Source organism: Hyla sarda, chromosome 5 (genome assembly GCF_029499605.1).
Source record: "Hyla sarda isolate aHylSar1 chromosome 5, aHylSar1.hap1, whole genome shotgun sequence".
NCBI lineage: Eukaryota > Metazoa > Chordata > Amphibia > Anura > Hylidae > Hyla > Hyla sarda.
Window position 1 is genome coordinate 358,408,222 of NC_079193.1, and position 16,542 is coordinate 358,424,763.

At 43.1% G+C, this 16,542-nt stretch overlaps 1 protein-coding gene across 3 annotated transcripts in view; it reads left to right on the forward strand.

Annotated features, from left to right (window-relative positions):
* The window catches only part of FER1L6 (fer-1 like family member 6), a 207,020-nt gene that overhangs the window by 88,681 nt on the left and 101,797 nt on the right, over positions 1–16,542 (forward strand). For all 3 annotated transcript variants that reach the window (XM_056522715.1, XM_056522714.1, XM_056522716.1), the window contains 2 exons: positions 12,969–13,093; positions 16,072–16,206. In XM_056522715.1, coding sequence (XP_056378690.1) covers positions 12,969–13,093; positions 16,072–16,206 — 260 coding nt within the window. The remainder of the gene's footprint in view (positions 1–12,968; positions 13,094–16,071; positions 16,207–16,542) is intronic.

The window sequence follows — 16,542 nt, forward strand, 5'->3', positions numbered from 1 at the left end:
ACACAGGTACAGACGCCATATTCTGAACTGCACTAACTTTACAGCCCCTGTAGCATAGTCAAATAAAAAAAAAAAAACATCCTGGAATACCCCTTTAATACACCCAGGTCCTGGTCACTGACAGTATTTGTCACCGCATACAATGTCCGGGCCCTGGTCGGCATTATGTTCTACACAGAATGGAGGAGATTTATCAAAACCTGTGCAGAGGAAGAGTGGTGCAGTTGCCCATAGCAACCAATCAGATTGCTTCTTTCATTTTCCACAGGCCTCTTTAGAGGCCTGTGGAAAATGAAAGAAGCAATCTGATTGGTTGCTATGGGCAACTGCACCACTCTTCCTCTGCACGGGTTTTGATAAATCTCCCCCTATGTCCAGACCTTGTATGAGAAATATTAGGATCTTGTGTACCAGGCTATGCTGTAAGAGGAGGCACCACTGCTATTCCACCAAGCCAGCAGCCCAGGCAGTTGCATCACACGGCCCCCATCCTGGTCAGGTGGGGTCCAGGTTCCTACAGTGGGATAAGCCCCCTGAATATTTTGCCAAGAGACCTCCAACAACCTTAGGTTGGCCCTGCCAAGTACATAGAAAATACTTAAAGGGGTATTCCGGGATTTTTTATTTCATTTGACTATGCTACAGGGGCTGTAAAGTTAGTGTAATTCATAATATAGTGTCTGTACCTGTGTTTCATGGTGGTGTCACAATTCTTCAGCATTCAAGATTACTGTCGTCTCAGGTTTTCCCAGGTTGCAGTACGGCCCGAGACATTACATCACTAGTCAGGTGATCAGAGGTCTATTGTATGGAAAGGATCACAGCTGTGTTTCAATGGGTGGGGTGTCTGATGTGGGAGAGAGGAAAGTGACCTTATACTTACAAACAAGGAATTATGGGACTTGTAATTTGAGGGAACAAACTCCAACAGGAAAAAGCCAGGTTACAAAAAGCCTCAGTATTCTGATAATCTCACAACACAGCCATTTAACCCTAAGACAAGCACAGATCCTTCCTAAGCATGTCCATTACTGTCTGGCAGGTACGTACTAAAATCGCCTTATGAATGATAACCTCTTTAAAATCTAAAATTTTCCAAGGTGCCAAAATCCCCATCCCTTGCCTAGCTAGAAGCTTTACTTTACCCATTCACTGCTGTAACGCCTTTAATAGTTGGGCACCGCTGGCTTAGCTCCTCCAGCAGCCTGACAGTACCATAATGTGCAGGACTGTTATTACCGTATTTTTCGCCGTATAAGATGCACTTTTTTCTTTTTGGGGGGGAGTTGGTGCGTCTTATACGGCAAATACACATTAAAACCTGTCCTATCGCGGCGGTCCCTGCGGCCATAAACGTCCGGGACCCGCCATTGATGCCCTGTATTAACCTTTCAGACGCAGCGATCAAAGCTGACCGCCACGTCTGAAGCGAAAGTGACACTAACCCGGCTGCTCAGTCGGGCTGTTCGGGATTGCCGCGGTGAAATTGCGGCGTCCCGAACAGCTTACAGGACACCGGGAGGGACCTTACCTGCCTCCTCGGTGTCTGCTCCGTGCCGGGATCCCCTGCATGGCTGGCGCTCTTCTTCGTCGTCATCACGTGCGTAGCGACGTGATGGCGGCGACGGAGAGCGAGTATACCCGGCAGCAGAGACGTTCCGGAGCGACGGGGACACCCCGGGGACGCAGTGACAGCGACTGAGGGCGACATCCAGGGCAGCGGTGACGGGTCCGGAGCGGAGGGGACACATGAGCATTACCTCCAATACCAGTGGTCTTCAACCTGCAACATCTGGAGGTCCGCAGGTTGAAGTTTCTGAATCTTTTTCTTCAAGATTTTCATGCTTTAAAATTGGGTGCTTCTTATATGGCGAAAAATACAGTATCTGTGAATAAACCCGAAATTTTTGTGTCTTTTTGAGCTGCACCAAGCCGCGGAGAACAATGCACGGTTAATATTGTAGAACTATTTTACCACCACCATCCTTCAGATGAGTATTCCAATACGCTGGCCCTGTGAGCACTATATTAAAACCCATCTATCAAAGGCCGTCCCGGCACTACAGGCTTCATAGTTAGATTTCATTTAGAAGAGTTACGTGTCAGTTCACAAAGGTAATTATACTCTTCTTAACTGGTTTCTTCATTAAAGACTCCTACAGCACAGTTCATTACTCCATAACAGTATTAAGTCTGCAGCCGCTCAACATCTGGTGTCGGGGGAAACATGAATAAGACGGGTTAGATTGTCCTGTCCTGTTCAATAAGCTCTCTATAGATAATAAGCTCTGAAGGCGTCTCTACTTGTCTCTCCCATAAGTGAGCATGCACATAAAGCTGAGATCAACACTTGTTTTAAAGGGGTTATCCAGGAAAAAACTTTATATATATCAACTGGCTCCAGAAAGTTAAACAAATTTGTAAATTACTTCTATTAAAAAATATTAATCCTTTCAGTACTTATGAGCTTCTGAAGTTAAGGTTGTTCTTTTCCGTCTAAGTGCTCTCTGATGACACGTGTCTCGGGAAACGCCCAGTTTAGAAGAGGTTTGCTATGGGGATTTGCTTCTAAACTGGGCGGTTCCCGAGACAGATGTCATCAGAGAGCACTTAGACAGAAAAGAACAACCTTAAAGGGGTATTCCAGGAAAAAACTTTAACTTTCTGGAGCCAGTTGATATATAAAAAAAAGTTTTTTCCTGGAATACCCCTTTAAAGGGAACCAATCATCAGATTTTACCCTATATAACGCTTGGCAAAGCGTTATATAGGGTAAAATCTTTATTTTCGCCATTCCCGGGGGATGCTCCTGCCCCCAGGGATGGTGAAGATATGAAGTTATAAACTAGTCACCGCCGCCGCCGTAAGTAGTCACCTGGGCGGGGAGCTCTTCTCACCAACTCCCATTCTTCGGCCGGGAGCGACGCCCCCTCCGCTTGATTGATGGGCCGCGTCATCACTCTGCTCCGTCTGTTCAGCGAGCGGAACAATGACGCGGCCCATCAATCAAGCGGAGGGGGCGTCGCTCCCGGCCGAAGAATGGGAGTTGGTGAGAAGAGCTCCCCGCCCAGGTGACTACTTACGGCGGCGGCGGTGACTAGTTTATAACTTCATATCTTCACCATCCCTGGGGGCAGGAGTGTCCCCCGAGGATGGTGAGGACAACAATTTTACCCTATATAACGCTTTGCCAAGCATTATATAGGGTAAAATCTGATGATTGGTTCCCTTTAAGGTTGTTCTTTTCTGTCTAAGTGCTCTCTGATGACACCTGTCTCGGGAAACGCCCAGTTTAGAAGCAAATCCCCATAGCAAACCTCTTCTATACTCGGCGTTTCCCGAGACACGTGTTATCAGAGAGCACTTAGACAGAAAAGAACAACCTAAACTTCAGAAGCTCATAAGTACTGAAAGGATGAGGAATTTTTAATAGAAGCAATTTACAAATCTGTTTAACTTTCTGGAGCCAGTTGATATATATAAAAAAGTTTTTGCCTGGAATACCCCTTTAACATCAGATGCTCATAAGTACTGAAAGGATAAAAAATTTTAATAGAAGTAATTTACAAATATGTTTAACTTTCTGGAGTCAATTGATATATAATTTTTTTTTTTCCTGGATAACCCCCTTTAATGGGATAATCTGCCATGCTAAAGCCAATCACTTTCATGCTGCCCCAACCACAAGTCATCAGGACGGCCCTCAGTGTCTTTTTCACTACCTAATCCTGACCATGTACATATCATTTTTTTGCCTCTATCACCTATATTTATTATAAAAATCCCTCACAGTGTTAGCAATCCTCTCAGGGGAAGGGGATGTGGTGAACTAGGAGAGTTGTGGTGTCTGGGGTGTTGCGTTGATGTAAGTGCAGAGTCTGTTGGTATTAACCTTTAGATGTCGTGATGCCAGGGTGCGGTTTCCTTAGTGTTAATGGTCCTACTGCCAACCGTCCGAGAAACGGTAGGGAAAATAACGGAATGTCCACAGCAGATTTTATGAATAAACTGAAGAACTTTACTTGAAGATTTTATTCAACAGTCTTCAAACATAACAGTCTCTTAAAGGGGTACACCGCCCCTAGACATCTTATCCCCTATCCAAAGGATAAGGGATAAGATGTCAGATCGCCGCTGTCCCGCTGCTGGGGACTCCGGGGATCGCCGCTGCGGCACGTGCTATCATTACTGCACAGAGCGAGTTCGCTCTGTGCGTAATGACGAGCGATACAGGGGAGGGAGCAGCGTGACGTCATGGCTCCGCCCGTGACATCGCGGCCTGCCCTCTTAATGCAAGTCTATGGCAGGGGACATGACGACCGCCACGCCCCCTCCCATAGACTTGTATTGAGGGGGGCGTGCCGTGATGTCACGAGGGGCGGAGCCGTGATGTAACGATGCTCCAGCCCCTGTATTGCCCGTCATTACGCGCAGAGCGAACTCGCTCTGTGCAGTAATGATAGTGCGGTGCCGCAGCAGCGGAAACCCCGGCGATCTGACATCTTATCCCCTATCCTTTGGATAGGGGATAAGATGTCTAGGGGCGGAGTACACCTTTCAGTGGTAACCGGAATGCAGGTTCCTCACAGGTTTTGCTGGGACTTTGAAGCAATGAGCTTTGATGCAGGCCACTGGGCTACTAATTATAATCTTTGAGCTGGTCACACAAGATTTGATAGATTGAGCTTTGTAACTCACAGTTTTGTTGCTGCAGGTTCTTTCAGGCTTTGGCCTAGTTGAATTGAGATTTGTGCTGAGATACTTGTGCTTGCCTGATAATCCGGAACTCAAGAGAAAGAATTTAGTGGCTACAGCCCTTTATATTATAAGGGGCTGGACTAAGCTCATTGGTCAGCAAACCTGTAAGTCCTGAACCCAGTGGACTCTGGGTACATCACATCACCCAGTAAGGTCCTTAAGCAATTATACATTACAAATGTACATCACGTGACCTGAGAAAGGTCCTATACATATATATTTCCTATACATTATATAACATATCAATACAATTTGCATGAGGCGACCAGGGGTAAGCCCTACAGGAGAGCCCTATGGGAATGAAGGGACTCTGCCTGAGGGGACTTTAGACAGGAACAGGACCAGGTCCTGTACCGGGACACCAAAGGGGTGTGTCCCTCCATTGTGGTGGTGGGAGGTGATTGGTGTGTGGTAGGAGGGGGCGTGTCCCTCATTGTGGTGGTGGGAGGTGATTGGTGTGTGGTAGGAGGGGGCGTGTCCCTCATTGTGGTGGTGGGAGGTGATTGGTGTGGTAGGAGGGGGCGTGTCCCTCATTGTGGTGGTGGGAGGGGATTGGTGTGTGGTATGAGGGGGCGTGTCCCTCATTGTGGTGGTTGGAGGTGATTGGTGTGTGGTAGGAGGGGGTGTGTCCCTCCTTGTGGTGGTGGGAGGTGATTGGTCTGTCTGCTCATGCAGTCTTGTCCATGAGTCCTCTCTTGTCCATGACTCATAGACAAGCCTGCTGCTGCTGCAGGATTGGTTAGTGTACAAATAGGTATGGAGACCCCCTAGTGGTGGGATTTTCAGGAGCAGTTTTCTTTAAACAAAAATATTACAAAAGGTCTTTAATTTTCCTCAGTAACAAAATATCAAAAGTTTTTCGATCTGACAGTGCCCATTTTAGTGCCAACCTATGTTAAAGTTGCATTCCCTTCTCCTAGTGATGGCATATTATTAAGGGAAGCCATCACTTTATGATTAGTGAGTTCCAACTTTTGGGACCCCATTGAACCTAAGAATGAAAGGGCCTCTTACTTATTCACCCCCTTTTTTTCTATACAGCACCGCTCCTGGCCACCTGGTTGTCCAGGGAATTGCAACTGGTCCCTTCCACTTCAATGGAGCTGTGCTGCAGTTCTGAATCTCATGTGCTGCAGGGCTCCCAGAAGTCAGACCCCCGCTGACCTTTATACCATAACTCATTGCGATGTGAAATTCCCCTTCAAGTGGTTTGGTGCTAATATAACTCATATTAAAATAGAATGTTATAGCATTCTGATGACAGTCCCAGATCAGGATCCTTATTGTGTCTAGCTTCTGTATCTGGCTCACAAACCTCTCCGTTCTGCTGCTCACTCATTCTGAGTGCTCAGGAAGGGGCGTGTCCGAGGCAAGCACTGAGCCCACCCTCACTCACCATACATGCATTCACTTCCTCCCTGAGTCTATTGTGCTGTTCTGTGTCTCTTCATCCAATCACTGCAGGATACTCTGTAACCCCCTCCTCTCTGTTTTCATGCTACAGTCTGATAGGACAGGAGTGAGCAGAGACAGTGGCGTTGCTAGGGTTGGTGTCACCCGGTGCGGTAGAAAATGGTGTCACCCCCCATACCTACCCCCTCCCCCCAGTAAGTTTTTAGCCTGTTGTGACAGACACCACTGTTGTAGCGCATTGTGAGAAATTCCAGTATAATAATCAGATATACCAGTTGCCACAGAATAGGAAAGTGTTAAAGAAGTTTTCACCATTTAAATATACAGCTCCCAGAATTACTTAAAGGGGTACTCCACTGGAAAACATTTACTTTTATATCAACTGGTGCCAGAAAGTTAAACAGATTTTTAAATTACTTCTATTTAAAATCTTAATACTTACAGTACTTATAAGCTGCTGTATGCTCCACAAGAAGTTGTGTAGTTCTTTCCAGTCTGACCACAGTGCTATTTGCTGACACATCTGTCAATGTCAGGAACTGTCCAGAGCAGGATAGGTTTGCTATGGGGATTTGCTCCTACTATGGACAGTTCTTGACATGGACAGAGGTGTCAGCACAGAGCACTGTTGTCAGACAGAAAATAAATTAAAAAAGAAAATAACTTCCTGTGAATCGCTTATACAGCAGCTAATAAGTACTGAAAGGATTAAGATTTTTAAATAGAAGTAATTTACAAATCTGTTTAACTTTGTAGCACCAGCTGATTACAATTTTTTTTCCATTAGAGTACCCCTTTGAGCAGTGGTGAGGTTATGCTGGGAGTTGTAGTTTCACTGACCTAACTGTAGAACTGACAAGTGACTACAGCTCTGATAGGACATAGTGAGGAGAATGTACAATGATATCAGTGACTACAGGTGACGTCTTCTCTATAGTGAGGAGAATACACAATGATATCAGTGATTACAGGTGACGTCTTCTCTATAGTGAGGAGAATGTACAATGATATCAGTGACTACAGGTGACGTCTTCTCTATAGTCTTTCCTTATCTAATTCAGATGGTACATACCGCCAGGACTTGTTCCAGCTAAAACTTCTCTCTCCAGAATGTGACGCCCAGATGACTCCTCACTATGTCAGCGCATTCTCATCCTCTATATGAAAACAATTATTATTATAAACCTGCCAGACACTGTATCCTCTAAATATAATACTACTATACACTATACTCTTTGATTATAAACCTTCCATACACCATACCCACTGAAAATAATACTACCACACACTGTACATTCTGAATATAATACCAACACATACTGTACACTCTGAATATAAATCTGCCACATACTGTACCCCTGAATATAATACCGCCACACACTGTACCCACTGAATATAATACCAACACATACTGTACCCCTGAATATAATACCGCCACACACTGTACCCACTGAATATAATATCAACACATACTGTACACTCTGAATATAAATCTGCCACATACTGTACCCCTGAATATAATACCACCACACACTGTACCCACTGAATATAATACTACCACACATTGTACAGTCTGAATATAATACCAACACATACGGTACCCTCTGAATATAAATCTGCCACATACTGTACCCCTGAATATAATACCACCACACACTATACCCTCTGAATATAATACTACCACAAACTGCGCCCTCTGAATATAATACTACCATAAACTGCGCCCTCAGAAAATAAATCTGCCACATACTGTACCCTCTGAATATAAATCTGCCACATACTGTACCCCTGAATATAAATCTGCCACATACTGTACACCTGAATATAATACCGCCACATACTGTACCCTCGGAATATAATACTACCACCCACTGCACCCTCTGAATATAATACTTAGAGATGAGCAAACTACAGTAAATTCAACTCGTCACAAACTTCTCGGCTCGGCAGTTGATGTCTTTTCCTGCATAAATTAGTTCAGCTTTAAGGTGCTCCCGTGGGCTGGAAAAGGTGGATACAGACCTAGGAGACTCTTTCCTAGGACTGTATCCACCTTTTTCAGCCCACCGGAGCACCTGAAGGCTGAACTAATTTACGCAGGATAAGTCATCAACTGCCGAGCCGAGAAGTTTGTGACGAATCGAATTTACTGTAAGTTCGCTCATCTCTAATAATACTACCACAAACTGCGCCCTCTGAATATAATACTACCACAAACTGCGCCCTCTGAATATAACGTTGCCATACACTGCCCCCTCTGAATATAATACCACAACCAAAGTAACACCCCTCAACATCCGTTAGCTGATACTATTAACAAGGAAGGGGGGTATTGGTGGTGTTGCTAGTGGATGATGGGGGTGCTACTACTGGGGGGGTGTTGCTGGATGATGATGAGGGTGCTACTGGCCATCCCCCCTGGCAGTATCACCCCCATCATCCATCGGCAGGATCATCCTCCTGGCAGGAGCACCTCCATCATCCACCATCAGGATATGTTGATGGAGGTGCTGCTGGGGGGTGTTGCTGGTGGATGATGAGGGTGCTACTGCCAGGGGGGGAGCATTAGGTAGGCAGCAGTGCCCCCACATTAGGTAGGTCGCAGTTTACCCACATTAGGTAGCATCTATTCCCCACATTAGGCAGCATAGATTCCCCACATTTGGTACCAGTTCCCCCACATTAGGTAGGTACCAGTTACCCCACATTAGGTAGCAATTTCCCCACATTAGGTAGCAATTTCCCCACATTAGGTAGCACAGATTCCCCACATAAGGTAGCATAGACTTCCCACATTTGGTAGCACAGATTCCCCACATTAGGTAGCATAGACTCCGCACATTTGGTAGTAGTTTCCCCACATTAGGCCGCAGGTTCCCTTGCAGGTTCCCCACAATGGGTCAAAGTCTCCCCACAATAGATCGCTGGTTATACCCCCCCCCCCCCCCCCCACACACACACACACACACACACACACAAAAAAACACATACAACACAGAGAGACAAACACACACACACACACAGTCAGATAGACACACTCACAGACAGAGTCACACAGTCACACACAGAGTCGCACAAACACACACAGTCACACACAGTCACACACACACAGTCACACACAAGCATAGATAGAGACAGACAGACACACACACTCACCCATCCAGCGCTGCGATCCTTCTCACCGGGCGCCGTGGGAGTGACGTAACTCACGTCCTCCTGCGCGGCCATGCGGTGTGACGTCAGGCCGGCGCAGACGTGGGAGCGGAGGACGGGCACAGTGCTGGTGAAGGTGAGGGGTGTGATGACGGTCGGGCGCACTGTGAAGGTGAAAGAGGGGGTTTGCTGACGGACGGGCGCACCGCACACACAGCGCGGGGGGGGTGCTGACGGATGGCAGGCCGGTCGGGCACAGATGGGGGGGGGGGGGGGTGCTGCGGAGCGTCTTGGTGTCACCCCATTAGGTTGGTGTCACCCGGTGCGGGCCGCACCCCCCGCACCCGGGTCGCAACGCCACTGAGCAGAGAGGAGCGCTAGTCCCGTCCTCACTTACTGGACTTTGTCCCTGCCTGTGCTTTAGCTGGGACAATGATGATACTGCAGCCAGACAGGATTATGTTCTGGATGGTATGGGGACCCCTAGTGGTCTTTTTTATTAGCCATGATTTCTATAAACATTTTTATGAAGTATATTAGAAAGGTTAATGTCTTGCCAAAATGTACAACATATGAAAAGCTTTTGAATCTGACAGTGCCCGTTTAATACTTGCTACCAGGTTCCTTCACAGATTGCAGCTTATCACTGAGGTCCCAGGAGCAGAACGTCTTGCAATCAGCTTGCAAAGACTTAAGAGCAGTGTTTCCCACTGCCTTAAAAGAGAGAGGGGGTAATCTCTGTAGGGTGTTGTTAAAGGGGTACTCTAGTGGAAAACATTTTTTTTTTTCATTCAGTTGGTGCCAGAAAGTTAAACAGATATGTAAATTACTTCTATTCAAAAATCTTTATCCTTCCAGTACTTTTTAGCAGCTTTATCTTACATAGGAAATTCTTTTCTTTTTGAATTTCTTTTTTGTCTTGTCCACAGTGCTCTCTGCTGACACCTGATGCCTGTATCAGGAGAAAATCCTCACTGCAAACCTATGCTACTCTGGACAGTTCCTGACATGGACAGAGGTGTCAGCAGAGAGCACTGTGGACACGACAAAAAAAGAAATTCAAAAATAAAAGAATTTCCTCTGTAGCACACAGCTGCTAATAAGTACTGGAAGGATAAAGATTTTTTTAATATAAGTAATTTACAAATCTGTTTAAATTTCTGGCACCAGTTGCTATGGAGATTTGCTTCTGCTCTGGACAGTTCCTGACATGGACAGAGCTGTCAGCAGGGAGCACTGTGGTCAGACTGGAAAGAACTATACAACTTCCTCTGGAGCATCCAGCAGCCGATAAGTACTGGGAGGATTAAGATTTTTTAATATGAGTAATTTACAAATCTGTTTTAAAGGGGTTCTCCCTTGTTTATACAGTTTTTTGTTATTATGTTTGTGTGTTATGTGTGTATAAGTATGTGTTTTTTTATGTGTGTTGTGATTATGTATATATGTATTTTCTTACCTTTTGTGAAGATCCGGAAGCTGGCCCCTTTTTCTTCAAGCGGGTTGCTGTGCACCTCAGCCTCCGCCATGTTGTGTTTGGTAAGTGGGATGTCGGGGGGGGGGGTGTGTTCTTACTTCTGTCCTTCCTATCTTCTGACGTCCGAGGCGAATCTTTTCTTCCTGTTTCCTCCGTGGCTCAGCGACAAATCTGCGGCCTCTTCCGGCGCATGCGCAGGTATTTTTTTTATTTTTTTACCAATAAAGATTTTTTTGTCTAATTGACAAACTGTCTGCACTTGTGCGAAGCTACACTATTAGCGTAGACCTAACGTACGCTGCGCTGTTAGCGTAGCACTTGCGTACTCGTGCATGCGCAGACAGTTTGTCAATTAGACAAAAACAACTTTATTGGTAAAAAATAAAAAAACTAAAAAAAACTGCGCATGCACCGGGAGGGGCCGCAGATTCGTCGCTGAGCCACGGAAGAAACAGGAAGAAAAGATTCACCTCGGACGTCAGAAGATAGGAAGGACAGAAGTAAGAACACACCCCCCGACATCCCATTTACCGAACACAACATGGCGGAGGCCGAGGTTACACAGCAAGCTACTGGAAGAAAAAGGGGCCAGCTTCCGGATCTTCACAAAAGGTAAGAAAATACATATATACATAATCACAACACACGTAAAAAAAACACATACTTATACACACATAACACACAAACATAATAACAAAAAACTGTATAAACAAGGGAGAACCCCTTTAACTTTCTGGCACCAGTTCATTTATAAAAAAAACCAAAACAAAAAAAAACCCGTAAACGTTAGCATTGCCATTGCACACCTAGGGGGAGATTTATCAAAACCTACCCAGAGGAAAAGTTGCCCAGTTGCCCATAGCAACCAATCAGATCGCTTCTTTCATTTTTGAAAAGGCCTCTGCAAAGTGAAAGAAGCGATCTGATTGGTTGCTATGGGCAACTGGGCAACTCCCTCTGGACAGGTTTTGATAAATCCCCCTCTATATACAGTAGCTCATATCATTAGGACTAATAGGTTTTTGTGAAATAACATAAAGTAATGAGCCTTCTACTTCATAAATGTTATATTATCGAAGCCCAGGCCTTTCGAAGTGACCGCAGATGGCTCAGGCCAACCCTGACAAGTCCCTTTTTTCAGATAAACCAGATCAATAAATAGTGATCCTGCCGTCTATTAATTGTAGGGACTGTCTTCCCACACATAATTCAATGGGGCAACAAAGGTGAAAACTCTCATGAGGTTGTGCCGCCCGTGCTGTAAAGTGATACTGCGTTTCGTGGGAGAGAAATAATCAACAACGTTTTAAAGGGGTACTCCAGTGGAAAACTTTTTTTTTTTTTTTTAAATGAACTGGTGCCAGAAAGTTAAACAGATTTGTAAATGACTTCTATTTAAAAAAATCTTTACCCTTCCAGTACTTTTTAGCAGCTGTATGCTACAGAGGAAATTCTATTATTTTTTAATTTCTTTTTTGTCTTGTCCACAGTGCTCTCTGCTGACACCTCTGTCCGTGTCAGGAACTGTCCAGAGCAGCATAGGTTTGCTGTGGGGATTTTCTCCTGCTCTGGACAGTTCTTGATACGGGCATCAGGTGTCAGCAGAGAGCAGTGTGGAAAAGACAAAAAAGAAATTCAAAAATAATAGAATTTTCTCTGTAGCATACAGCTGATAAAAGGTACAGGAAGGGTAAAGATTTTTTAATAGAAGTCATTTACAAATCTGCTTAACTTTCTGGCACCAGTTGATTAAAAAAAAAAATAAAATGCTTTCCACCGGAGTACCCCTGTAAATTGGCCCCTGCCCCCACTGGGGCTCACAATCTAAATTCATCAGCAGGTGTGGGAGGAAACCGGAATACTTAGAGGAAACCCATCCAAAAACAGGGAGAATATAAAGGCTTATTGCAGATGTCGTCCAGTCACCATACTGCTGCCCGATTACATTGGGGGTGGAGCTATGACAATCTCTATTTATATTCATAAGAAATGGTGAAGGTCCCTATTACAGACCCTAATAACCCCAACTATAGTAGAAGATGAAAGGGTCTCGTGAGTACTTGATGAACAATGGGATAGGAGAATGATATACTATTGGTGGGGATGCCCTTTGATTTTGTAAAATGTTTTGTGTAAGGCATGAGAGCTTATAAATGATATTTTTCAGAAAAACATCTGTTCCAGTTGCGAGTCCACATGTACCAGGCCCGGGGGCTGATCGCCGCAGACACTTCAGGTCTTTCTGATCCATTTGCCAAAGTGACATTTGTTTCACATTGCCAAACGACAAAGGTGAGAAGCTCCCCTAGTCTGATGTATATTCTCCTCCGCATTGACGTAATCCTGATACATCCCGGAAGCACACACTGTAGGATCTGCACGCTACCAATTTCATGCCATGGATGAGATAAAAGCCCAAGGGGTGTAAGTTTTTGATCCCCAATGCAAAATCTGTAACAGGGCCCTCAAACTGATTCCGGTGTCTTCTTATGGTTGTTTGAGGATTATAATGGAGTTTTGTTTTGGTGGTTTATGATGTTTATTACAATAATGTTTTTCTATAGTAGTTTAAGATGTTTCTTATAATGGTTATGGCAAAAAGAGAATAGGAAATGCACTCACCCATTAAAACTTAATGTTTATTTAGCCATTAAAATGCCCACCCTCAGATGAAGCGGAAATATCCGTGAAACAGTCTGTCGCCATTTCTTTCCTCAGCTCCATCTGAGGTTGTATCCACGTGTCAGTGGGCATTTTAATGACTAAATAAACGTTATGTTTTAATGGGTGAATTGCACCCCCAGTGACTTGTTGGAAGCTCCAAGCAGGAACTGTCCATATTCATGTTAGGTATAGTATCCTTTTTCTGCAGTAGTGCCGCCCGCATATTCTCTGTGCCTAAGTCTTTTCTTATAATGTTTTCTTCTTATTGTGGTTCATTATGTTTATTATAATGGTTATGTTTATTATAATGGTGTCTTCCTATAGTGGTTTAAAATGTTTCCTAAAATGGTTTCTTCTTAAGGTGGTTTATGATGTTTATAATTCTGGTGTCTCATGGTGGTTTAGGATGTTTATAATTCTGGTGTCTCATGGTGGTTTAGGATGTTTATAATTCTGGTGTCTCATGGTGGTTTAGGATGTTTATAATTCTGGTGTCTTATGGTGGTTTATGATGTTTATAACACTGGTGTCTTATGGTGGTTTATGATGTTTATAATTCTGGTGTCTTCTTATGGTGGTTTATGATGTATATAATTCTGGTGTCTTGTGGTTGTTTATGATGTTTATAATTCTGGTGTCTTATGGTGGTTTATGATGTTTATAATTCTGGTGTCTTCTTATGGTGGTTTATGATGTTTATAATACTGGTGTCTTCTTATGGTGGTTTATGATGTTTATAATTCTGGTGTCTTCTTATGGTGGTTTATGATGTTTATAACACTGGTGTCTTATGGTGGTTTATGATGTTTATAATTTTGGTGTCTTCTTATGGTGGTTTATGATGTTTATAATTCTGGTGTCTTCTTATGGTGGTTTATGATGTTTATAATTCTGGTGTCTTCTTATGGTGGTTTATGATGTTTATAATTCTGGTGTCTTCTTATGGTGGTTTATGATGTTTATAATACTGGTGTCTTCTTATGGTGGTTTATGATGTTTATAATTCTGGTGTCTTCTTATGGTGGTTTATGATGTTTATAATTCTGGTGTCTTCTTATGGTGGTTTATGATGTTTATAACACTGGTGTCTTATGGTGGTTTATGATGTTTATAATTCTGGTGTCTTATGGTGGTTTATGATGTTTATAACACTGGTGTCTTATGGTGGTTTATGATGTTTATAACACTGGTGTCTTATGGTGGTTTATGATGTTTATAATTCTGGTGTCTTATGGTGGTTTATGATGTTTATAATTCTGGTTTCTTATGGTGGTTTATGATGTTTATAATTCTGGTGTCTTCTTATGGTGGTTTATGATGTTTATAATTCTGGTGTCTTATGGTGGTTTATGATGTTTATAACACTGGTGTCTTATGGTGGTTTATGATGTATATAATTCTGGTGTCTTATGATGGTTTATGATGTTTATAATTCTGGTGTCTTATGGTCGTTTATGATGTTTATAATTCTGGTGTCTTATGGTGGTTTATGATGTTTATAATTCTGGTGTCTTCTTATGGTGGTTTATGATGTTTATAATTCTGGTGTCTTATGGTCGTTTATGATGTTTATAACACTGGTGTCTTATGGTGGTTTATGATGTATATAATTCTGGTGTCTTATGGTGGATTATGATGTTTATAATACTGGTGTCTTATTATGGTGGTTTATGATGTTTATAATTCTGGTGTCTTATGGTGGTTTATGATGTTTATAATTCTGGTGTCTTCTTATGGTGGTTTATGATGTTTATAATTCTGGTGTCTTATGGTGGTTTATGATGTTTATAATTCTGGTGTCTTATGGTGGTTTATGATGTTTATAATACTGGTGTCTTCTTATGGTGGTTTATGATGTTTATAACACTGGTGTCTTATGGTGGTTTATGATGTTTATAATTCTGGTGTCTTCTTATGGTGGTTTATGATGTTTATAATTCTGGTGTCTTATGGTGGTTTATGATGTTTATAACACTGGTGTCTTATGGTGGTTTATGATGTATATAATTCTGGTGTCTTATGGTGGTTTATGATGTTTATAATACTGGTGTCTTATTATGGTGGTTTATGATGTTTATAATTCTGGTGTCTTATGGTGGTTTATGATGTTTATAATAATGGTGTCTTGTTATGGTGGTTTATGATGTTTATGGGCCCTCCGGGCCCTCTCAGCCACCAATGCTTGATTGTGGCCTCTCCCGTTACACTTTTACAGCTACTTCTGGTAGAGTCCCATAGTTCTTGTTGGGTAAGGGGGGGTTGATCATGTTGTTGAACTTATGACGTTCAGGAACTCACTCTTTATGGAGCCCAGCTAGAGACTCCATCACTGGTTTGATGTCTAATAGTTTATAAGTACACTGTTTACATACCCGTACCTTGTTGTCCAGTGGCCTAGTACCTCTGTCCTTGGTGTCCATTGATTTGATGGTATATCAACAAATGGCTGGACCATCAAATCAATGGACTCCTGTCCAGTATTTTAATGGTCCAGACCTTTGTATCTTGTGATTCATTGCCCCAACCTTGTTGATGGAATATTTTAAATAACTAACTCTAGGAATGTAAAATAGTTGTTCCTTATATTCTTTCTTTGTGATCCATAGATCATTCCACAGACTCTTTCACCAACCTGGAACCAGATGCTCTTGTTTAACAACATAATAATACACGGAGAGATAAAAGAAATTGCTGATGACCCTCCGAATATTGTCATAGAGCTGTACGATGACGACGCTCTGGTAAGGAACATGAGGCATGCTCATCTCGTCTTGAATTACCGTATTTCTATAGTTCTTTAAAAATAAAGAATAATTATATTTTTTAATAATCTACATTGTATAATACATATATTCCGAGACAAAAATAGCCTCCTAATAAGTAGACATCCAACTTTATACTTCTCATATCCTGGAGGAAAAAAATCCTATACAAAGACACGTGCGTAAAGAAAGACGTACCGCGGGCCATTGGCCAACTCTGAAAACACCATGTGGCATGAGAAAAATTTTCTTCCTCATGAACATCTCTGCTTTAACTCAAGCGCCAAACCATTTGCCCATTCATAAGCAAGTATC